General features: G+C 39.3%; 1 protein-coding gene across 5 annotated transcripts; it reads right to left on the reverse strand.

Annotated features, from left to right (window-relative positions):
- Positions 1-2050: 2050 nt before the first annotated feature.
- Positions 2051-22692, reverse strand: LOC119456285 (probable spore coat protein DDB_G0283555). 5 transcript variants are annotated; one of them, XM_037717974.2, is made up of 12 exons: positions 22578-22692; positions 21794-21892; positions 21534-21632; positions 21274-21372; positions 21014-21112; positions 8012-8110; positions 7752-7850; positions 7491-7589; positions 7231-7329; positions 6971-7069; positions 5995-6093; positions 2051-2736 (listed from the first exon to the last, which is right to left on the reverse strand). In XM_037717974.2, exons 2-12 carry the CDS (start codon positions 21873-21875, stop codon positions 2288-2290), a joined length of 1422 nt encoding a protein of 473 aa, XP_037573902.1. In that variant the 5' UTR covers positions 21876-21892; positions 22578-22692; the 3' UTR covers positions 2051-2287. The 5 variants fall into 5 exon arrangements, with proteins under 5 accessions (XP_037573902.1, XP_049525648.1, XP_037573903.1 ...); XM_049669691.1 differs by lacking the exon at positions 7491-7589; XM_037717975.2 differs by lacking the exon at positions 6971-7069.
- Between the last annotated feature and the right edge of the window lie 1145 nt (positions 22693-23837).

Below are 23837 nucleotides of genomic sequence, written 5' to 3' on the forward strand. Positions count from 1 at the left end.
GACTTTTAGGTGCGAAGCATCCTATGCACCCGGGCTCTCGGCGTCTCCTGTCGTAACCATCGTCGTCGTCGTAGTCACGGTAAGCAAGCGGCTCGTGCTCGCGCTAGAATGAATGAATGAATTATTTTATTAAGAAAAGTGCTCGCGCTAGAAGCACCTTATGCGCTCGGGCTGTCGGCGTCTCCTGTCGTAATCGTCGTCGTCATGGTCATGGTAAGCAAGCGGCTCGCGCTCGGCACGCGCTCGTGCCACAGCTCCCGCGTTCGTCGTTGTCGTCTTCCACAGCTGGCTGCGTTGAAGCAAGCGGTTCGTGCTCGCAATCGGCACGCGCTCGTGCCACTGATCTCGCGTTTGTCGTCGTCTTGCGCAGCTGGCTGCGTTGCTGCTCATTATTCCAGCGTAGAATTTCACTTCTTTTCTGTCGTCGTAACGGGGAGCCCGCGTTTACGGGGTTATGAGCCATTGTTCAGTATGAGCCCATCAGCGGTGCATCACTGCATGCTTCGCACCTCCCCAGGTTTCACGTTAGTGGAGCTGCATTTCGCTCAATGGGTCATTCGAGCACGGAGTTTTTAAGCGAAGCTTTATAGGCTCAAGTTTCGGCGGTGGTGGTGGCGGCGGCGGTGTCACGCTGAAAAGTGGGCTGATCCTGGCCATAGTGCAGAAAAGGTCCAACCTCAATGGCACATACCAGGGACAAAAAAGAAAGAGAGAGAGAGAGAGAAAGAGATAAAGGAAGAAAGAGAGAAGGAGAGAGAGACAGGAAGAGAAAGACAGGAATAAGGAGAGAGGGAAAGAAAGATAGAGAGAGATAAAGATAGAGAGAAAGAAATAAAGAGACAGAGAAAGATAGAGAGAAAGAAAAAGAGAGGGACAAAGAAAGTCACCACGTAGGTCAGAGAAAGAAAGAGAGAGGGAGAGAAAGAAACACACAGAGAGAAAGAAAGAGAGAGAAACAAAAAGAAAGAAAGAGAGAAAAAGAAAGTCACCACGAAAGTCAGAGAAAGAGAGAGAGAATGGAATAGAAAAAGAGAGAAAGAAAGAGAGAGAGGGAGCACAAGAAAGAGAGAGAAAGAAAGAAATAAGGAGAGAGAAAGAAAAATAGATAGAGAGAGAGAGAATGAGAGAAAGAGAGAGAGAGAGAGAGAAAGAAAGAAAATCGCCACGAAGGTCAGATACACAAACGACAAGCTTCGCATTACCCCCATTTTCTCGACAGGGGAAGGGCTGGTGATTTTTGTTTTTTTGGTGCTTATGCTGCACTGCCACCCAATATTCCTTTTGACTCGTGTGTACACACTGCGGAGCCGGTGGGAGGCCCTTCTACCGAAATATAGTGCTTAATCTGACAGTAACACTGACTTGTATAAAGTTCGGTACAGTTGACAGCAGCATTGCTTGAAGTAAGGTAAGAGATGAATCTTTGAACGCCACAGAAAGGTTGTTTTTATTTTCCTGGTCTTGTGCACTTGAGTTGCGTAAGCTGCAATTAGCAGCACAAGATGGACTGTGAGAAGATATTAGGTCGCGTTCAGTTATTATGGAAACATAACTATAATACTGGGAATCTTACGAAGCTGCTCGCTTTCCGGATATGGCGAGCCGCAGTACTTGTTACTAAACGACAAGATATCCTGGCTCACTTGATAGGAGGAACCAAAGCATTGAGATAGAGAAAGGATTGATAATGAGTGCTTTGTTAAGATGTTAACTTTACGTCGTTGGCCAGACACAATGCACATAAGGCACCGTATTTTAGCTATATAAAGCTTATATAGGCGTCTGAAAGTATATCGCACCTCAGAGCAGTCTTGAGTGTGGTTGTAGAATTATTGCTGATAAAGTGGCAGCATTATTTTTCTCTTTCCCGATAAGCCGGTGTACTACAACTCGGAAAATGTGACAAACATTACTTGGTCCGGAAATCAAGTAATTTCTAACCGTTTACCTAATTTTGGTAATTTCAGATTCGGTATCGAGAGACTGGTGCAATGTCACTGACAGTGACAAAAATATAAGAACATGGCAAATCATCTTGCAGGAATGGTTAAAAAAAACATGCTTTATTTTGCCCATTTAAGCAAAACATGAAGTACAATAGTCACAAAATAAAAGACGTGCATCTCTGGGTCCTTAATAGACAGAAGCTTTAGTAGCAAATAAAGTTATTGGATATGATTTTTCTTGTCGACTACACTTGCACTGGTTACCGTGTGTCCGATACGGGACACTGCACAGATTCGCTCGTTCGACAGTACACCTACTCACGTTGCTCGTCGTGCTTTCTTTAGTGTCCTATGAAGGTTTGTTTGTTCAGGTATTCGTTATAATTGGCTAATTGCTTTTGGAGTTCAGAAATTTTGCGATTGATTCCGGACATTTCCACGCGCGAAATGCGTAACTTCATGCTGGCAACTTCATTATCGATGCTAGAGAGACGGTTAAGAACCTTGTCATGCTTGTCAGAGATGTGCTGAAGCGACACTTGCAGAGCTGTGACCATCCCTTTCAGTTGCAGAAGGGAGTCCACCCTTTCTGTCAATGGCATCAAAGCACCTAACTTCTCGTAGATGGCAGCTGTTTCCGCCGCCAGGCCTCGCTCCTTTTGAGAGGAATTTCTGACAGCCACCTGACTAGAGCCATTTTCGTCTACTGCACAGGGCTGGCACTTGCAATTACACACGCAGCCGTCCTTGTTCCTCTTGTTCTCCGGGGCAGCAGTTAGTGGTGCCGGATCTGTTTATACGACGATAAGCAAATGAATAAGTATTTGAGAGCAATTTGAGCCCCTCTGTAAAAGGTGCTAAAGGTTGCATCGAACGCATAACTCTCATATGTTACATAATTACTTTTGTTATATATGGGATATAGAGACTTCCGACTTCGTGCGCATTAGCCAAGGTGGTTGTTGGTGTCTTCTGTAATCGATAAATGAAATTCACTAACGTAGGTGTCTCAGTGAAAGCGAAAAAGCTTGTAGTCAGCACAAAAAACGCACATAGCGACTGTTAAAAGAGATTACCTGAGCGTAAGGATTGCTTAGCAATAATGAATACATCGTGATCATAGGAATGAATCTGAAAAGTCTCAAACGGCCAGGCAATTTATAAATATTAGGAAGAGGAAATTTGTTTCCATGACAGCCCTTTGCGGCACACTAGAAGACACGCGAGCTGAGTATAACTTGCAGTTGTTTTTATATTTGGTGCAACTAGGAGTGGAGCCACATACAGTTTTCTAAATTTTGCGAAAAAAATTCAGTTGGTCAAAACGTTTGAGCGTGGCACACGACTAAATGATTTGGCAGAACACAGGAAAATGATATCAGTTTGCCCAAATTTGTCCACTACTTTACCTAATGCATGAACAATGGTCAGTTGTGTGGTGGTGAACAAACCAGGCGTAAAGCCGCGTTGACTCTTGACAAAGGCAAATTATTCGTCGCAACGAAGACGGTTATATCTAAAAAAAAAAATCTTGGAGGTTTGCTGCTACAGCGTAACACTGAAACTGGTGGGTACTTTTGCATTTCCTTAGTGCTACACGATTTGTAAACGGTTACGATTCTTGCAACTTTCCGACCCGTGCCCGGCCCAACACAGTGAGTGACTATCACGTGCAGATAGCCCGGGCACGAGACAGCGTATCTGCGCAGGCAGCAATTAGGAATACGAGTGGGCCGCCCTCAGGTTTTGCATTCAACACCTTTAGGGACGCCTTCGTTTGTCCGAAATACATTTTAGAGGTACAAAGGCGTTTTTATGAAGCTGTCGGTTGTGTACATGGACGCCAATAAAAATCTAAAACGTGCCCACGTGCCTCGGCTAACTTCGATGAAGACGTCATGGTGCTGTAAGATATTTAATGGGCCATTTCTTAAAATGTTTGGTTCCAGAATATCCGACGTTTATTTTTAGGAGAAGGTAATCATTGTCACTGTGAACTTAAACCTACGCTGCCGATTATTATAAAAAGTGGACTACAAAGAAAACCTATCCCACAAGCCGTGTTGGGAGGCGACGTCTAATACGATTGAAACCACACTTCATGCGGAAACATTCCTGCGTTATCCAGGAATCAAATTCCTCTAAGTTCATCGGGCGCAGTAAAACAGATGCACTATAATTGGTTGGTATAAAATTACTATAAAAGATACTATAAAAGCTCGCGGCGTATGTCGAGGAAGTCCCAGATCACCCAGCGGTGGTTATAAATACATTGGTCACGTGGACCTTAACACCGACCCTTATTGCTGGTTCAGGCATACCTTCTGCAAGGTATGCCTGAACACGCAAAATTGCCGCGCACGCAAAATACACGAAAAATTGCCGCGCGACTGGCCGCTCGCGGCACTTTGCGTGTATTCGGGGGCTTCTTTAACGCTCGGAAAAACACTTTTATGTAGAACTTATTGAGCAATGGAAAGCTGTATCGGGAGTTTTTCATGTTACTGTATAATTTTCTCATTGAACTATATTATTTGAGAAGTTGATGAATTATTTACGACTAATTATGCAGTTAGGTGGAATGCAAGACATAATCTGAGTATCTCCAAGCGACGGTAATCAACATTACCTTGGTTCTGTCCAGCTACGTGGCATTTGCATATTTTTGAAGTTTAGCTCAACTTAAGTGAAACACCGTGTATAGGTGTTGAATTTCTGACTTCGAGTCCGAGAGTATGACGTTTTTCTGTGTAGGTCCGCTCTTCAGTTTGCGAAGAGCAGCAGCAATAGCGTCACTCTCTCTGGTATAGTCGAACGCAATAAGGGGTTTGGTCCCAACGGCCGGACCTTGCATTATCGAAAGACGGGATCCAATATGTAGCTCCAGTGCTATCTGAATCCACGCTGACAAATCGATGCATGTATAGACATGGAGGTGGATGAAAGAATTTGCTTGCAAGTGCCCGAACACCAGGCGCAGCGGGCCTCAGAAGAAGGTGTCGACCTCTTCGACTGCAACCCAGGACCATAACGGTCGCAACTGACGTCTTCAAGCAGGATGGGTGAGCCAGTTTGTGGCTTTCGTTTCGGACTCGTGAGATCAAGGACTACTTGAGTATTTGGCACAGCATAGAAGTGCAATCGATGCCTAGTGCTGAGTCATCTGAGTATGTCTTTTCAAGGCAACGGCTCACCCAGCCGGAAAAGCTGGGTCAGCAATGCTCGGGGAGCCAGGAGATGTAGTGGCCGAGACTGGGCAGCGCATATATAGCATTCTTGTGTGAGGCTGCCCGCGGACCGCCCTGAGACAAAATGATACATTTCCTATGCATATATATATATATATATATATATATATATATATATATATATATTAGGCATTCACGTTGGGTCTCTGATGGGAATATCAGCTGCAGTTGGTAAATTTATCCTGCTGGGCACTTGAGCGCTGTGTAGTTTGTACACTGGCACTTCGCTAGCGTGTGTGAAGCTACTACAGTGCTGTTTCAATGCTAAGTCCAGAGCTCGTTGGCATGAGAGTCTGCTCTCCAAGATGACGCCCAGTAAGGGGCCACCGGAAGCACGTCGGAGCAGGTGAGCTCCAAAGTTCAACTGCAGCCGCGTAGCCTTCCGTCTGTGTGCTTCACCCATTGCTTCCTTCGCTGTGTAGCCATGGTGGACATTGGTCAAATTGTAATTATTTCTCAAGGCACTCATTTCTCCAGTATGGATCTAACGTGTTCAACTTTATTCTGTCTATAATATAACTTGTCTATTTTGGGGGCGATTTGATCGCATAATAATTAAATAATTTGCTCGTGTAATGATTAAGCTGGTGTCTAGGACGTTTGTTCCGCAGATTTTTAACAGTAGCTTACAAGGTCCCGGCGCCGGTTTGATAGCTACTCTACTTTTATATAGAAACGGCGGATTTTGTAACATTTTCATGAAAAAATGAATATATAGGCGAGTATTTCTGAGTACTTTTGCAGCGTGTACTAAACTTAGGTTGCAACAGCAAAGGCCTGCGTAAAACAGTGGCGCTTACCTACGCAAACTTCCCCGCCGTCATAGGAGACGCATATCTTGCCATATTGTCGGCACACGCTCTGTCCTCTATAGCGGCATGGCTGTGGTTTTGATCGTGCTGAAAAAACAACAACAAATATTAGAGGCACCAGATAATTGTACTTGAAATAGGAAAGTATACTATAGACCCTTCGTATAATACTGAGAGTGAAAAGGCCTGTGGTAGCTCATGCAAGTCTTTTACACACGTTGCTGGTGACGTAGAGAAATTTGCCCTAGCAAAGCGCATATATATGCGCCTTCGTGAAACATATTTAATTACAGTAGAGCAGTATTGTGCCGCAATTTATCGTGTTCTACGGTTGTTGGCCTTAATATCTCGAAGTATGCCTGTGCGTTCTTTCTCGCGTTTTTTGCTGTTTCTTGTTTGATTAGACATTCTACGCAGAAGATTCTTCAAGCAACATTTTGCGCAATGTTCGAAAAAATAATCGTAACGCGAAAATTAATTATCACGCAAATGTTACCTGCTGTCGCAAGGAACATTTTGGGTGACACGTCTCCTTAAATGCTCATATCGCATGCAAACGGCACCTTCTAATGAGAAGATAAAGTGTTATTTGCTATCGCAACTAAAGCGCAGTGCAGCCAATTGTTGCATCTGAAAGGGGAACAGACGTTTCAATCACTGGCGTGCTCCGCGACCAAGAGAACCACTGTGTCTCATATTCTCTCTCATTATATGACATCTTGTCAATATGAGGTCCTTGTCATCGCACACTTTTTCCTGACGTTTGCAATTTGCCTTTTCTTCCTCCGTGCCCATAATAGGTTTTGGTTTTTCTTCACGAGAAAGAAATAAACTTTCGCTTTTAAAATTCGTCCGCATGTCTTGCTTAAAGCAGCATCTCAAAGTGACGAGTAATTTGCTAATCAGCATTCTCACCACAAAAATTAGAGAACAGCAGTTAATATGATTGGAATTGTTGTCTTACCTACGCACTTTACTTCACCGTCCTTGTCATCACAAACTTTTCCCTGACGTTCGCAATATGCCTTTTCTTCCTCCCTGCACATAGCAGGCTTTGGATTTTCTTCACGAGAAGGAAATAAACTTTTGCTTTTAAAATTCATTCGCATGTCTTGCTTAAAGCAGTATTGTTTTAATCTCAAAGTGCACAGTAGTTTACTAATCAGCATTCTCACCACAAAAATTGGAGAACCGCAGTTAATACGATTGCAATTGTTGTCTTACCTACGCACTTTGCTTCACCGTCCTTGTCATCGCACACTTTTCCCTGATGTTCGCAATATGCCTTTTCTTCCTCCGTGCACATAGTAGGCTTTGGTTTTTCTTCACGAGAAAGAAATAAACTTTTGCGTTTAAAATTTATTCGCATGTCTTGCTTAAAGCAGTATCGTTTTAATCTCAAAGTGCACAGTAGTTTACTAATCAGCATTCTCACCACAAAAATTAGAGAACAGCAGTTAATATGATTGCAATTGTTGTCTTACCTACGCACTTTGCTTCACCGTCCTTGTCATCGCACACTTTTCCCTGACGTTCGCAAATTGCCTTTTCTTCCTCCGTGCACGTAGTAGGCTTTGGTTTTTCTTCATGAGAAAGAAATAAACTTTTGCATTTAAAATTCATTCGCATGTCTTGCTTAATGCAGTATCGTTTTAATCTCAAAGTCAACAGTAGTTTGACTAATCAGCATTCTCACCACAAAAATTGGAGAACAGCAGTTAATATGATTGCAATTGTTGTCTTACCTACGCACTTTGCTTCACCGTCCTTGTCATCGCACACTTTTCCCTGATGTTCGCAATATGCCTTTTCTTCCTCCGTGCACATAGTAGGCTTTGGTTTTTCTTCACGAGAAAGAAATAAACTTTTGCGTTTAAAATTTATTCGCATGTCTTGCTTAAAGCAGTATCGTTTTAATCTCAAAGTGAACAGTAGTTTACTAATCAGCATTCTCACCACAAAAATTGGACAACCGCAGTTAATACGATTGCAATTGTTGTCTTACCTACGCACTTTGCTTCACTGTCCTCGTCATCACACACTTTTCCTGAATGTTCGCAATATGCCTTTTCTTCCTCCGTGCACATAGTAGGCTTTGGTTTTTCTTCACGAGAAAGGAATAAACTTTTGCGTTTAAAATATATTCGCATGTCTTGCTTAAAGCAGTATCGTTTTAATCTCAAAGTGAACAGTAGTTTACTAATCAGCATTCTCACCACAAAAAATGGAAAACAGCAGTTAATATGATCGGAATTGTTGTCTTACCTACGCACTTTGCTTCACCGTCTTCGTCATTGCACACTTTTCCTTGACCTTCGCAATTTGTTTTTTCTTTCTCCGTGCACTTAGTAGGCTTTTGTATTTCTTCACGAGAAAGAAATAAAGTTTTGCTTTTAAAATTCATTCGCATGTCTTGTTTAATGCAGCATCGTTTTAATCTCAAAGTCAACAGTAGTTTGATAATCAGCATTCTCACCACAAAAAATGGAAAACAGCAGTTAATATGATCGGAATTGTTGTCTTACCTACGCACTTTGCTTCACCGTCTTCGTCATTGCACACTTTTCCTTGACCTTCGCAATTTGTTTTTTCTTTCTCCGTGCACTTAGTAGGCTTTTGTATTTCTTCACGAGAAAGAAATAAAGTTTTGCTTTTAAAATTCATTCGCATGTCTTGTTTAATGCAGCATCGTTTTAATCTCAAAGTCAACAGTAGTTTGCTAATCAGCATCCTCACCACAAAAAATGGAAAACAGCAGTTAATATGATCGGAATTGTTGTCTTACCTACGCACTTTGCTTCACCGTCTTCGTCATTGCACACTTTTCCTTGACCTTCGCAATTTGTTTTTTCTTTCTCCGTGCACTTAGCAGGCTTTTGTATTTCTTCACGAGAAAGAAATAAAGTTTTGCTTTTAAAATTCATTCGCATGTCTTGTTTAATGCAGCATCGTTTTAATCTCAAAGTCAACAGTAGTTTGATAATCAGCATTCTCACCACAAAAAATGGAAAACAGCAGTTAATATGATCGGAATTGTTGTCTTACCTACGCACTTTGCTTCACCGTCTTCGTCATTGCACACTTTTCCTTGACCTTCGCAATTTGTTTTTTCTTTCTCCGTGCACTTAGCAGGCTTTTGTATTTCTTCACGAGAAAGAAATAAAGTTTTGCTTTTAAAATTCATTCGCATGTCTTGTTTAATGCAGCATCGTTTTAATCTCAAAGTCAACAGTAGTTTGATAATCAGCATTCTCACCACAAAAAATGGAAAACAGCAGTTAATATGATCGGAATTGTTGTCTTACCTACGCACTTTGCTTCACCGTCTTCGTCATTGCACACTTTTCCTTGACCTTCGCAATTTGTTTTTTCTTTCTCCGTGCACTTAGCAGGCTTTTGTATTTCTTCACGAGAAAGAAATAAAGTTTTGCTTTTAAAATTCATTCGCATGTCTTGTTTAATGCAGCATCGTTTTAATCTCAAAGTCAACAGTAGTTTGATAATCAGCATTCTCACCACAAAAAATGGAAAACAGCAGTTAATATGATCGGAATTGTTGTCTTACCTACGCACTTTGCTTCACCGTCTTCGTCATTGCACACTTTTCCTTGACCTTCGCAATTTGTTTTTTCTTTCTCCGTGCACTTAGCAGGCTTTTGTATTTCTTCACGAGAAAGAAATAAAGTTTTGCTTTTAAAATTCATTCGCATGTCTTGTTTAATGCAGCATCGTTTTAATCTCAAAGTCAACAGTAGTTTGATAATCAGCATTCCTCACCACAAAAAATGGAAAACAGCAGTTAATATGATCGGAATTGTTGTCTTACCTACGCACTTTGCTTCACCGTCTTCGTCATTGCACACTTTTCCTTGACCTTCGCAATTTGTTTTTTCTTTCTCCGTGCACTTAGCAGGCTTTTGTATTTCTTCACGAGAAAGAAATAAAGTTTTGCTTTTAAAATTCATTCGCATGTCTTGTTTAATGCAGCATCGTTTTAATCTCAAAGTCAACAGTAGTTTGATAATCAGCATTCTCACCACAAAAAATGGAAAACAGCAGTTAATATGATCGGAATTGTTGTCTTACCTACGCACTTTGCTTCACCGTCTTCGTCATTGCACACTTTTCCTTGACCTTCGCAATTTGTTTTTTCTTTCTCCGTGCACTTAGCAGGCTTTTGTATTTCTTCACGAGAAAGAAATAAAGTTTTGCTTTTAAAATTCATTCGCATGTCTTGTTTAATGCAGCATCGTTTTAATCTCAAAGTCAACAGTAGTTTGATAATCAGCATCCTCACCACAAAAAATGGAAAACAGCAGTTAATATGATCGGAATTGTTGTCTTACCTACGCACTTTGCTTCACCGTCTTCGTCATTGCACACTTTTCCTTGACCTTCGCAATTTGTTTTTTCTTTCTCCGTGCACTTAGCAGGCTTTTGTATTTCTTCACGAGAAAGAAATAAAGTTTTGCTTTTAAAATTCATTCGCATGTCTTGTTTAATGCAGCATCGTTTTAATCTCAAAGTCAACAGTAGTTTGATAATCAGCATTCTCACCACAAAAAATGGAAAACAGCAGTTAATATGATCGGAATTGTTGTCTTACCTACGCACTTTGCTTCACCGTCTTCGTCATTGCACACTTTTCCTTGACCTTCGCAATTTGTTTTTTCTTTCTCCGTGCACTTAGCAGGCTTTTGTATTTCTTCACGAGAAAGAAATAAAGTTTTGCTTTTAAAATTCATTCGCATGTCTTGTTTAATGCAGCATCGTTTTAATCTCAAAGTCAACAGTAGTTTGATAATCAGCATTCTCACCACAAAAAATGGAAAACAGCAGTTAATATGATCGGAATTGTTGTCTTACCTACGCACTTTGCTTCACCGTCTTCGTCATTGCACACTTTTCCTTGACCTTCGCAATTTGTTTTTTCTTTCTCCGTGCACTTAGTAGGCTTTTGTATTTCTTCACGAGAAAGAAATAAAGTTTTGCTTTTAAAATTCATTCGCATGTCTTGTTTAATGCAGCATCGTTTTAATCTCAAAGTCAACAGTAGTTTGATAATCAGCATTCCTCACCACAAAAAATGGAAAACAGCAGTTAATATGATCGGAATTGTTGTCTTACCTACGCACTTTGCTTCACCGTCTTCGTCATTGCACACTTTTCCTTGACCTTCGCAATTTGTTTTTTCTTTCTCCGTGCACTTAGTAGGCTTTTGTATTTCTTCACGAGAAAGAAATAAAGTTTTGCTTTTAAAATTCATTCGCATGTCTTGTTTAATGCAGCATCGTTTTAATCTCAAAGTCAACAGTAGTTTGATAATCAGCATTCTCACCACAAAAAATGGAAAACAGCAGTTAATATGATCGGAATTGTTGTCTTACCTACGCACTTTGCTTCACCGTCTTCGTCATTGCACACTTTTCCTTGACCTTCGCAATTTGTTTTTTCTTTCTCCGTGCACTTAGCAGGCTTTTGTATTTCTTCACGAGAAAGAAATAAAGTTTTGCTTTTAAAATTCATTCGCATGTCTTGTTTAATGCAGCATCGTTTTAATCTCAAAGTCAACAGTAGTTTGATAATCAGCATCCTCACCACAAAAAATGGAAAACAGCAGTTAATATGATCGGAATTGTTGTCTTACCTACGCACTTTGCTTCACCGTCTTCGTCATTGCACACTTTTCCTTGACCTTCGCAATTTGTTTTTTCTTTCTCCGTGCACTTAGCAGGCTTTTGTATTTCTTCACGAGAAAGAAATAAAGTTTTGCTTTTAAAATTCATTCGCATGTCTTGTTTAATGCAGCATCGTTTTAATCTCAAAGTCAACAGTAGTTTGATAATCAGCATCCTCACCACAAAAAATGGAAAACAGCAGTTAATATGATCGGAATTGTTGTCTTACCTACGCACTTTGCTTCACCGTCTTCGTCATTGCACACTTTTCCTTGACCTTCGCAATTTGTTTTTTCTTTCTCCGTGCACTTAGTAGGCTTTTGTATTTCTTCACGAGAAAGAAATAAAGTTTTGCTTTTAAAATTCATTCGCATGTCTTGTTTAATGCAGCATCGTTTTAATCTCAAAGTCAACAGTAGTTTGATAATCAGCATCCTCACCACAAAAAATGGAAAACAGCAGTTAATATGATCGGAATTGTTGTCTTACCTACGCACTTTGCTTCACCGTCTTCGTCATTGCACACTTTTCCTTGACCTTCGCAATTTGTTTTTTCTTTCTCCGTGCACTTAGTAGGCTTTTGTATTTCTTCACGAGAAAGAAATAAAGTTTTGCTTTTAAAATTCATTCGCATGTCTTGTTTAATGCAGCATCGTTTTAATCTCAAAGTCAACAGTAGTTTGATAATCAGCATTCCTCACCACAAAAAATGGAAAACAGCAGTTAATATGATCGGAATTGTTGTCTTACCTACGCACTTTGCTTCACCGTCTTCGTCATTGCACACTTTTCCTTGACCTTCGCAATTTGTTTTTTCTTTCTCCGTGCACTTAGCAGGCTTTTGTATTTCTTCACGAGAAAGAAATAAAGTTTTGCTTTTAAAATTCATTCGCATGTCTTGTTTAATGCAGCATCGTTTTAATCTCAAAGTCAACAGTAGTTTGATAATCAGCATCCTCACCACAAAAAATGGAAAACAGCAGTTAATATGATCGGAATTGTTGTCTTACCTACGCACTTTGCTTCACCGTCTTCGTCATTGCACACTTTTCCTTGACCTTCGCAATTTGTTTTTTCTTTCTCCGTGCACTTAGTAGGCTTTTGTATTTCTTCACGAGAAAGAAATAAAGTTTTGCTTTTAAAATTCATTCGCATGTCTTGTTTAATGCAGCATCGTTTTAATCTCAAAGTCAACAGTAGTTTGCTAATCAGCATTCTCACCACAAAAATGAGAAAACAGCAGTTAATATGATCGGAATTGTTGTCTTACCTACGCACTTTGCTTCACCGTCTTCGTCATTGCACACTTTTCCTTGACCTTCGCAATTTGTTTTTCTTTCTCCGTGCACTTAGTAGGCTTTTGTATTTCTTCACGAGAAAGAAATAAAGTTTTGCTTTTAAAATTCATTCGCATGTCTTGTTTAATGCAGCATCGTTTTAATCTCAAAGTCAACAGTAGTTTGCTAATCAGCATTCTCACCACAAAAAATGGAAAACAGCAGTTAATATGATCGAATTGTTGTCTTACCTACGCACTTTGCTTCACCGTCTTCGTCATTGCACACTTTTCCTTGACCTTCGCAATTTGTTTTTTCTTTCTCCGTGCACTTAGTAGGCTTTTGTATTTCTTCACGAGAAAGAAATAAAGTTTTGCTTTTAAAATTCATTCGCATGTCTTGTTTAATGCAGCATCGTTTTAATCTCAAAGTCAACAGTAGTTTGATAATCAGCATTCTCACCACAAAAAATGGAAAACAGCAGTTAATATGATCGGAATTGTTGTCTTACCTACGCACTTTGCTTCACCGTCTTCGTCATTGCACACTTTTCCTTGACCTTCGCAATTTGTTTTTTCTTTCTCCGTGCACTTAGTAGGCTTTTGTATTTCTTCACGAGAAAGAAATAAAGTTTTGCTTTTAAAATTCATTCGCATGTCTTGTTTAATGCAGCATCGTTTTAATCTCAAAGTCAACAGTAGTTTGATAATCAGCATTCTCACCACAAAAAATGGAAAACAGCAGTTAATATGATCGGAATTGTTGTCTTACCTACGCACTTTGCTTCACCGTCTTCGTCATTGCACACTTTTCCTTGACCTTCGCAATTTGTTTTTTCTTTCTCCGTGCACTTAGTAGGCTTTTGTATTTCTTCACGAGAAAGAAATAAAGTTTTGCTTTTAAAATTCATTCGCATGTCTTGTTTAATGCAGCATCGTTTTAATCTCAAAGTCAACAGTAGTTTGATAATCAGCATCTCACCACAAAAAATGGAAAACAGCAGTTAATATGATCGGAATTGTTGTCTTACCTACGCACTTTGCTTCACCGTCTTCGTCATTGCACACTTTTCCTTGACCTTCGCAATTTGTTTTTTCTTTCTCCGTGCACTTAGTAGGCTTTTGTATTTCTTCACGAGAAAGAAATAAAGTTTTGCTTTTAAAATTCATTCGCATGTCTTGTTTAATGCAGCATCGTTTTAATCTCAAAGTCAACAGTAGTTTGATAATCAGCATTCTCACCACAAAAAATGGAAAACAGCAGTTAATATGATCGGAATTGTTGTCTTACCTACGCACTTTGCTTCACCGTCTTCGTCATTGCACACTTTTCCTTGACCTTCGCAATTTGTTTTTCTTTCTCCGTGCACTTAGTAGGCTTTTGTATTTCTTCACGAGAAAGAAATAAAGTTTTGCTTTTAAAATTCATTCGCATGTCTTGTTTAATGCAGCATCGTTTTAATCTCAAAGTCAACAGTAGTTTGATAATCAGCATTCCTCACCACAAAAAATGGAAAACAGCAGTTAATATGATCGGAATTGTTGTCTTACCTACGCACTTTGCTTCACCGTCTTCGTCATTGCACACTTTTCCTTGACCTTCGCAATTTGTTTTTTCTTTCTCCGTGCACTTAGTAGGCTTTTGTATTTCTTCACGAGAAAGAAATAAAGTTTTGCTTTTAAAATTCATTCGCATGTCTTGTTTAATGCAGCATCGTTTTAATCTCAAAGTCAACAGTAGTTTGCTAATCAGCATCCTCACCACAAAAAATGGAAAACAGCAGTTAATATGATCGGAATTGTTGTCTTACCTACGCACTTTGCTTCACCGTCTTCGTCATTGCACACTTTTCCTTGACCTTCGCAATTTGTTTTTTCTTTCTCCGTGCACTTAGTAGGCTTTTGTATTTCTTCACGAGAAAGAAATAAAGTTTTGCTTTTAAAATTCATTCGCATGTCTTGTTTAATGCAGCATCGTTTTAATCTCAAAGTCAACAGTAGTTTGATAATCAGCATCCTCACCACAAAAAATGGAAAACAGCAGTTAATATGATCGGAATTGTTGTCTTACCTACGCACTTTGCTTCACCGTCTTCGTCATTGCACACTTTTCCTTGACCTTCGCAATTTGTTTTTTCTTTCTCCGTGCACTTAGTAGGCTTTTGTATTTCTTCACGAGAAAGAAATAAAGTTTTGCTTTTAAAATTCATTCGCATGTCTTGTTTAATGCAGCATCGTTTTAATCTCAAAGTCAACAGTAGTTTGATAATCAGCATTCTCACCACAAAAAATGGAAAACAGCAGTTAATATGATCGGAATTGTTGTCTTACCTACGCACTTTGCTTCACCGTCTTCGTCATTGCACACTTTTCCTTGACCTTCGCAATTTGTTTTTTCTTTCTCCGTGCACTTAGCAGGCTTTTGTATTTCTTCACGAGAAAGAAATAAAGTTTTGCTTTTAAAATTCATTCGCATGTCTTGTTTAATGCAGCATCGTTTTAATCTCAAAGTGCAACAGTAGTTTGATAATCAGCATTCTCACCACAAAAAATGGAGAACAGCAGTTAATATGATTGGAATTGTTGTCTTACCTACGCACTTTGCTTCACCGTCCTTGTCATTGCACACTTTTCCTTGACCTTCGCAATTTGTTTTTTCTTTCTCCGTGCACTTAGCAGGCTTTTGTATTTCTTCACGAGAAAGAAATAAACTTTTGCTTTTAAAATTCATTCGCATGTCTTGTTTAATGCAGCATCGTTTTAATCTCAAAGTCAACAGTAGTTTGATAATCAGCATCCTCACCACAAAAAATGGAAAACAGCAGTTAATATGATCGGAATTGTTGTCTTACCTACGCACTTTGCTTCACCGTCTTCGTCATTGCACACTTTTCCTTGACCTTCGCAATTTGTTTTTTCTTTCTCCGTGCACTTAGTAGGCTTTTGTATTTCTTCACGAGAAAGAAATAAAGTTTTGCTTTTAAAATTCATTCGCATGTCTTGTTTAATGCAGCATCGTTTTAATCTCAAAGTCAACAGTAGTTTGATAATCAGCATTCTCACCACAAAAAATGGAAAACAGCAGTTAATATGATCGGAATTGTTGTCTTACCTACGCACTTTGCTTCACCGTCTTCGTCATTGCACACTTTTCCTTGACCTTCGCAATTTGTTTTTTCTTTCTCCGTGCACTTAGCAGGCTTTTGTATTTCTTCACGAGAAAGAAATAAAGTTTTGCTTTTAAAATTCATTCGCATGTCTTGTTTAATGCAGCATCGTTTTAATCTCAAAGTCAACAGTAGTTTGATAATCAGCATTCTCACCACAAAAAATGGAAAACAGCAGTTAATATGATCGGAATTGTTGTCTTACCTACGCACTTTGCTTCACCGTCTTCGTCATTGCACACTTTTCCTTGACCTTCGCAATTTGTTTTTTCTTTCTCCGTGCACTTAGCAGGCTTTTGTATTTCTTCACGAGAAAGAAATAAAGTTTTGCTTTTAAAATTCATTCGCATGTCTTGTTTAATGCAGCATCGTTTTAATCTCAAAGTCAACAGTAGTTTGATAATCAGCATCCTCACCACAAAAAATGGAAAACAGCAGTTAATATGATCGGAATTGTTGTCTTACCTACGCACTTTGCTTCACCGTCTTCGTCATTGCACACTTTTCCTTGACCTTCGCAATTTGTTTTTTCTTTCTCCGTGCACTTAGTAGGCTTTTGTATTTCTTCACGAGAAAGAAATAAAGTTTTGCTTTTAAAATTCATTCGCATGTCTTGTTTAATGCAGCATCGTTTTAATCTCAAAGTCAACAGTAGTTTGATAATCAGCATCCTCACCACAAAAAATGGAAAACAGCAGTTAATATGATCGGAATTGTTGTCTTACCTACGCACTTTGCTTCACCGTCTTCGTCATTGCACACTTTTCCTTGACCTTCGCAATTTGTTTTTTCTTTCTCCGTGCACTTAGTAGGCTTTTGTATTTCTTCACGAGAAAGAAATAAAGTTTTGCTTTTAAAATTCATTCGCATGTCTTGTTTAATGCAGCATCGTTTTAATCTCAAAGTCAACAGTAGTTTGATAATCAGCATCCTCACCACAAAAAATGGAAAACAGCAGTTAATATGATCGGAATTGTTGTCTTACCTACGCACTTTGCTTCACCGTCTTCGTCATTGCACACTTTTCCTTGACCTTCGCAATTTGTTTTTTCTTTCTCCGTGCACTTAGTAGGCTTTTGTATTTCTTCACGAGAAAGAAATAAAGTTTTGCTTTTAAAATTCATTCGCATGTCTTGTTTAATGCAGCATCGTTTTAATCTCAAAGTCAACAGTAGTTTGATAATCAGCATCCTCACCACAAAAAATGGAAAACAGCAGTTAATATGATCGGAATTGTTGTCTTACCTACGCACTTTGCTTCACCGTCTTCGTCATTGCACACTTTTCCTTGACCTTCGCAATTTGTTTTTTCTTTCTCCGTGCACTTAGTAGGCTTTTGTATTTCTTCACGAGAAAGAAATAAAGTTTTGCTTTTAAAATTCATTCGCATGTCTTGTTTAATGCAGCATCGTTTTAATCTCAAAGTCAACAGTAGTTTGATAATCAGCATTCTCACCACAAAAAATGGAAAACAGCAGTTAATATGATCGGAATTGTTGTCTTACCTACGCACTTTGCTTCACCGTCTTCGTCATTGCACACTTTTCCTTGACCTTCGCAATTTGTTTTTTCTTTCTCCGTGCACTTAGCAGGCTTTTGTATTTCTTCACGAGAAAGAAATAAAGTTTTGCTTTTAAAATTCATTCGCATGTCTTGTTTAATGCAGCATCGTTTTAATCTCAAAGTCAACAGTAGTTTGCTAATCAGCATCCTCACCACAAAAAATGGAAAACAGCAGTTAATATGATCGGAATTGTTGTCTTACCTACGCACTTTGCTTCACCGTCTTCGTCATTGCACACTTTTCCTTGACCTTCGCAATTTGTTTTTTCTTTCTCCGTGCACTTAGTAGGCTTTTGTATTTCTTCACGAGAAAGAAATAAAGTTTTGCTTTTAAAATTCATTCGCATGTCTTGTTTAATGCAGCATCGTTTTAATCTCAAAGTCAACAGTAGTTTGATAATCAGCATTCTCACCACAAAAAATGGAAAACAGCAGTTAATATGATCGGAATTGTTGTCTTACCTACGCACTTTGCTTCACCGTCTTCGTCATTGCACACTTTTCCTTGACCTTCGCAATTTGTTTTTTCTTTCTCCGTGCACTTAGTAGGCTTTTGTATTTCTTCACGAGAAAGAAATAAAGTTTTGCTTTTAAAATTCATTCGCATGTCTTGTTTAATGCAGCATCGTTTTAATCTCAAAGTCAACAGTAGTTTGATAATCAGCATTCTCACCACAAAAAATGGAAAACAGCAGTTAATATGATCGGAATTGTTGTCTTACCTACGCACTTTGCTTCACCGTCTTCGTCATTGCACACTTTTCCTTGACCTTCGCAATTTGTTTTTTCTTTCTCCGTGCACTTAGCAGGCTTTTGTATTTCTTCACGAGAAAGAAATAAAGTTTTGCTTTTAAAATTCATTCGCTATGTCTTGTTTAATGCAGCATCGTTTTAATCTCAAAGTCAACAGTAGTTTGATAATCAGCATCCTCACCACAAAAAATGGAAAACAGCAGTTAATATGATCGGAATTGTTGTCTTACCTACGCACTTTGCTTCACCGTCTTCGTCATTGCACACTTTTCCTTGACCTTCGCAATTTGTTTTTTCTTTCTCCGTGCACTTGGTAGGCTTTTGTATTTCTTCACGAGAAAGAAATAAAGTTTTGCTTTTAAAATTCATTCGCATGTCTTGTTTAATGCAGCATCGTTTTAATCTCAAAGTCAACAGTAGTTTGATAATCAGCATCCTCACCACAAAAAATGGAAAACAGCAGTTAATATGATCGGAATTGTTGTCTTACCTACGCACTTTGCTTCACCGTCTTCGTCATTGCACACTTTTCCTTGACCTTCGCAATTTGTTTTTTCTTTCTCCGTGCACTTAGTAGGCTTTTGTATTTCTTCACGAGAAAGAAATAAATTTTTGCTTTTAAAATTCATTCGCATGTCTTGTTTAATGCAGCATCGTTTTAATCTCAAAGTCAACAGTAGTTTGATAATCAGCATCCTCACCACAAAAAATGGAAAACAGCAGTTAATATGATCGGAATTGTTGTCTTACCTACGCACTTTGCTTCACCGTCTTCGTCATTGCACACTTTTCCTTGACCTTCGCAATTTGCCTTTTCTTCCTCCGTGCACATAGTAGGCTTTCGTTTTTCTTCACGAGAAAGAAATAAACTTTTGCTTTTAAAATTCATTCGCATGTCTTGCTTAAAGCGGTATCGTTTTAATCTCAAAGTGCACAGTAGTTTATTAATCAGCATTCTCACCACAAAAATTGGAGAACCGCAGTTAATACGATTGGAATTGTTGTCTTACCTACGCACTTTGCTTCACCGTCTTCGTCATTGCACACTTTTCCTTGACCTTCGCAATTTGTTTTTTCTTTCTCCGTGCACTTAGTAGGCTTTTGTATTTCTTCACGAGAAAGAAATAAAGTTTTGCTTTTAAAATTCATTCGCATGTCTTGTTTAATGCAGCATCGTTTTAATCTCAAAGTCAACAGTAGTTTGATAATCAGCATTCTCACCACAAAAAATGGAAAACAGCAGTTAATATGATCGGAATTGTTGTCTTACCTACGCACTTTGCTTCACCGTATTCGTCATTGCACACTTTTCCTTGACCTTCGCAATTTGTTTTTTCTTTCTCCGTGCACTTAGCAGGCTTTTGTATTTCTTCACGAGAAAGAAATAAAGTTTTCCTTTTAAAATTCATTCGCATGTCTTGTTTAATGCAGCATCGTTTTAATCTCAAAGTCAACAGTAGTTTGATAATCAGCATCTTCACCACAAAAAATGGAAAACAGCAGTTAATATGATCGGAATTGTTGTCTTACCTACGCACTTTGCTTCACCGTCTTCGTCATTGCACACTTTTCCTTGACCTTCGCAATTTGTTTTTTCTTTCTCCGTGCACTTAGTAGGCTTTTGTATTTCTTCACGAGAAAGAAATAAAGTTTTGCTTTTAAAATTCATTCGCATGTCTTGTTTAATGCAGCATCGTTTTAATCTCAAAGTCAACAGTAGTTTGCTAATCAGCATCCTCACCACAAAAAATGGAAAACAGCAGTTAATATGATCGGAATTGTTGTCTTACCTACGCACTTTGCTTCACCGTCTTCGTCATTGCACACTTTTCCTTGACCTTCGCAATTTGTTTTTTCTTTCTCCGTGCACTTAGTTGGCTTTTGTATTTCTTCACGAGAAAGAAATAAATTTTTGCTTTTAAAATTCATTCGCATGTCTTGTTTAATGCAGCATCGTTTTAATCTCAAAGTCAACAGTAGTTTGATAATCAGCATCCTCACCACAAAAAATGGAAAACAGCAGTTAATATGATCGGAATTGTTGTCTTACCTACGCACTTTGCTTCACCGTCTTCGTCATTGCACACTTTTCCTTGACCTTCGCAATTTGTTTTTTCTTTCTCCGTGCACTTAGTAGGCTTTTGTTTTTCTTCACGAGAAAGAAATAAAGTTTTGCTTTTAAAATTCATTCGCATGTCTTGTTTAATGCAGCATCGTTTTAATCTCAAAGTCAACAGTAGTTTGATAATCAGCATTCTCACCACAAAAATTGGAAAACAGCAGTTAATATGATCGGAATTGTTGTCTTACCTACGCACTTTGCTTCACCGTCTTCGTCATTGCACACTTTTCCTTGACCTTCGCAATTTGTTTTTTCTTTCTCCGTGCACTTAGCAGGCTTTTGTATTTCTTCACGAGAAAGAAATAAACTTTTGCTTTTAAAATTCATTCGCATGTCTTGCTTAAAGCAGTATCGTTTTAATCTCAAAGTGCACAGTAGTTTACTAATCAGCATTCTCAACACAAAAATTGGAAAACAGCAGTTAATATGATTGGAATTGTTGTCTTACCTACGCACTTCGCTTCACCGTCCTTGTCATCGCACACTTTTCCCTGACGTTCGCAATTTGCCTTTTCTTCCTCCGTGCACGTAGTAGGCTTTGGTTTTTCTTCACGAGAAAGAAATAAAGTTTTGCTTTTAAAATTCATTCGCATGTCTTGTTTAATGCAGCATCGTTTTAATCTCAAAGTGAGCAGTAGTTTGCTAATCAGCATTCTCAACACAAAAATTGGAAAACAGCAGTTAATATGATTGGAATTGTTGTCTTACCTACGCACTTCGCTTCACCGTCCTTGTCATCGCACACTTTTCCCTGATGTTCGCAATTTGCCTTTTCTTCCTCCGTGCACATAGTAGGCTTTCGTTTTTCTTCACGAGAAAGAAATAAACTTTTGCTTTTAAAATTCATTCGCATGTCTTGCTTAAAGCGGTATCGTTTTAATCTCAAAGTGCACAGTAGTTTATTAATCAGCATTCTCACCACAAAAATTGGAGAACCGCAGTTAATACGATTGGAATTGTTGTCTTACCTACGCACTTTGCTTCACCGTCCTTGTCATCGCACACTTTTCCCTGATGTTCGCAATTTGCCTTTTCTTCCTCCGTGCACATAGTAGGCTTTCGTTTTTCTTCACGAGAAAGAAATAAACTTTTGCTTTTAAAATTCATTCGCATGTCTTGCTTAAAGCGGTATCGTTTTAATCTCAAAGTGCACAGTAGTTTATTAATCAGCATTCTCACCACAAAAATTGGAGAACCGCAGTTAATACGATTGGAATTGTTGTCTTACCTACGCACTTTGCTTTACCGTCCTTGTCATCACACACTTTTCCCTGAAGTTCGCAATTTGCCTTCTCTTCCTCCTTGCACATAGTAGGCTTTGGTATTTCTTCATGAGAAAGAAAAAAAGTTTTGAATTTTAAATTCATTCGCATGTCTTGTTTATTGGAGCATCTTTTTAATGCCAAAGTTACGAGTAATTTGCTAATGAGCATTCTCCCCATAAAATTGGAAAACAGCAGTTAATATGATTGGAATTGTTGTCTTAGCTACGCACTTTTCTCTACCGTCCTTGCCATCGCACACTTTTCGTTGAGCTTCGCAACTTTTATTTTCGACCTCCGTGCATTTAGTAGGCTATGGTGTTTCTCCACGAGAAGGAAATAAGGTTTTGCTATAAGAATACTGCCATTGAAAAGAGAAACGAAGCATTTGATTGGTATCAGCGGTGTCGTTTGGTGTATGAATGAATGAATTCTTGGGTTTTATCTCCCAAAACCACGATTTGGTTATGAGGAATGCCGTAGTAGGGGACTCCTGTATAATTTTGACCATCAGGGGACTTTTAACTTTAATTTTTGCGTCCGCAGCTGCCGGGATTCAATCCCGCGACCTTGTGCTTAGGAGCGCAATACTATAGCCGGTAAGCCACCGCGGCGGGTACGGTGTCGTTTGGTCTCGGAAGTTGTAACCTAGTAGCGAAAAGCATACTGTCTTGGCAACGTGCACAAAAAAGCACAAGTGTACTCAAGAAGAAGCCCAATTCAACCGAGAATTTGTAAATATGCAATTACCTGGTAGATATAATTGGTGTCGATTTGATGCATTTCCAATACCGAGACTCGCTGAAGAGCTAAGCCTACTGGCAAGCAATAATATCACCGCACATAGGAGCACACCATGCCAAATCCGCCCCATCACGGAGATTGCGAACTGGAACGATCGTGGCAAACTTATATTCCAATCTTGGGCAACCTAATCTAGTGCGCCCTATCGACTCCTTTGAGCTACGAGATAGCCAGTCGGATAAACTGTGCTGGGGCACGATATATCATTGTGTTAGATGCAAAATAAAAATGGCGCTTGCAATACACTAACCGCGATAAATTTTTATCTTGCACTTGTTAGATACACAACTACCCACCTTTCATCTGCGCGAAAGTGTCTATGTTACGGCTGCTAGATTTTCTGTATTCTTTGTGTTCGCAGGTTTTCGAAATATTATGAAGATAAATAAATTGATATACAGGCTGTCCCAACTATCATGTACCTAGATTTAAAGATATGGAATGCGACGTAACTGGACAGAATCAATGTTCTTGTTTGCCATCGCCTGGAGATACTTAGATTATTGTCTGCATTCGGCCTAAAACATAATTAGTCCTAAATAATTAATCAACCTCTCAAGTATTGTAATTAGATTAAAAGTGTCAATGAGGAAATTGTAGCGCAGCATTAAGAATTCCAGATACAGCTTTCTCTTGTTCAATACGTGCTACATAAATGTGTTTTTCCGAGCGTGAAAGAAGGCAGTCGCGTGCGAATTTTGCGTGTACTGATCAGGAACCTGATCAGGGGCCCATGATCAGGCACCTAAAAACGCTCACAGTCTTTCCTGCAATCCTGAAATTTGAAAAGAACACAGTACATGCTCCCTATGCTGCAGCTTTAGAATACATATAATAAATATATGTTGAGTGCCTTAGGCGCCATTTCCCCGTATCCATGGTCGATATCACAGATTTATTTTTATTGCGATAGCAATTATATGGACACTCCAAGCGAATTTCTTCCGTCGCCGTCGTTGTCGGCGTGTGGTTGCGTATAAAGTCCAACGGCGATAAACTCGTCGCCACGCGCCGTGTGCTGTATTTGCGATTGAAAGCGCGCGAGGGACGCACGCTATCACGGAGAGCGAACGCATGGCGGAGAGCAAACACGACGTCTCTGGTCGTGCGCAAGGCCGTGGGGGGATGTGATGTGGGGAGGGGAGGCGACGTTTAGCAGCGGCACTAAATGCGTATCTGGCGACTGAGTGCAAGGGGAACTGGCGA

The sequence above is a fragment of the Dermacentor silvarum genome, chromosome 6 (genome assembly GCF_013339745.2).
Source record: "Dermacentor silvarum isolate Dsil-2018 chromosome 6, BIME_Dsil_1.4, whole genome shotgun sequence".
Taxonomy (NCBI): domain Eukaryota; kingdom Metazoa; phylum Arthropoda; class Arachnida; order Ixodida; family Ixodidae; genus Dermacentor; species Dermacentor silvarum.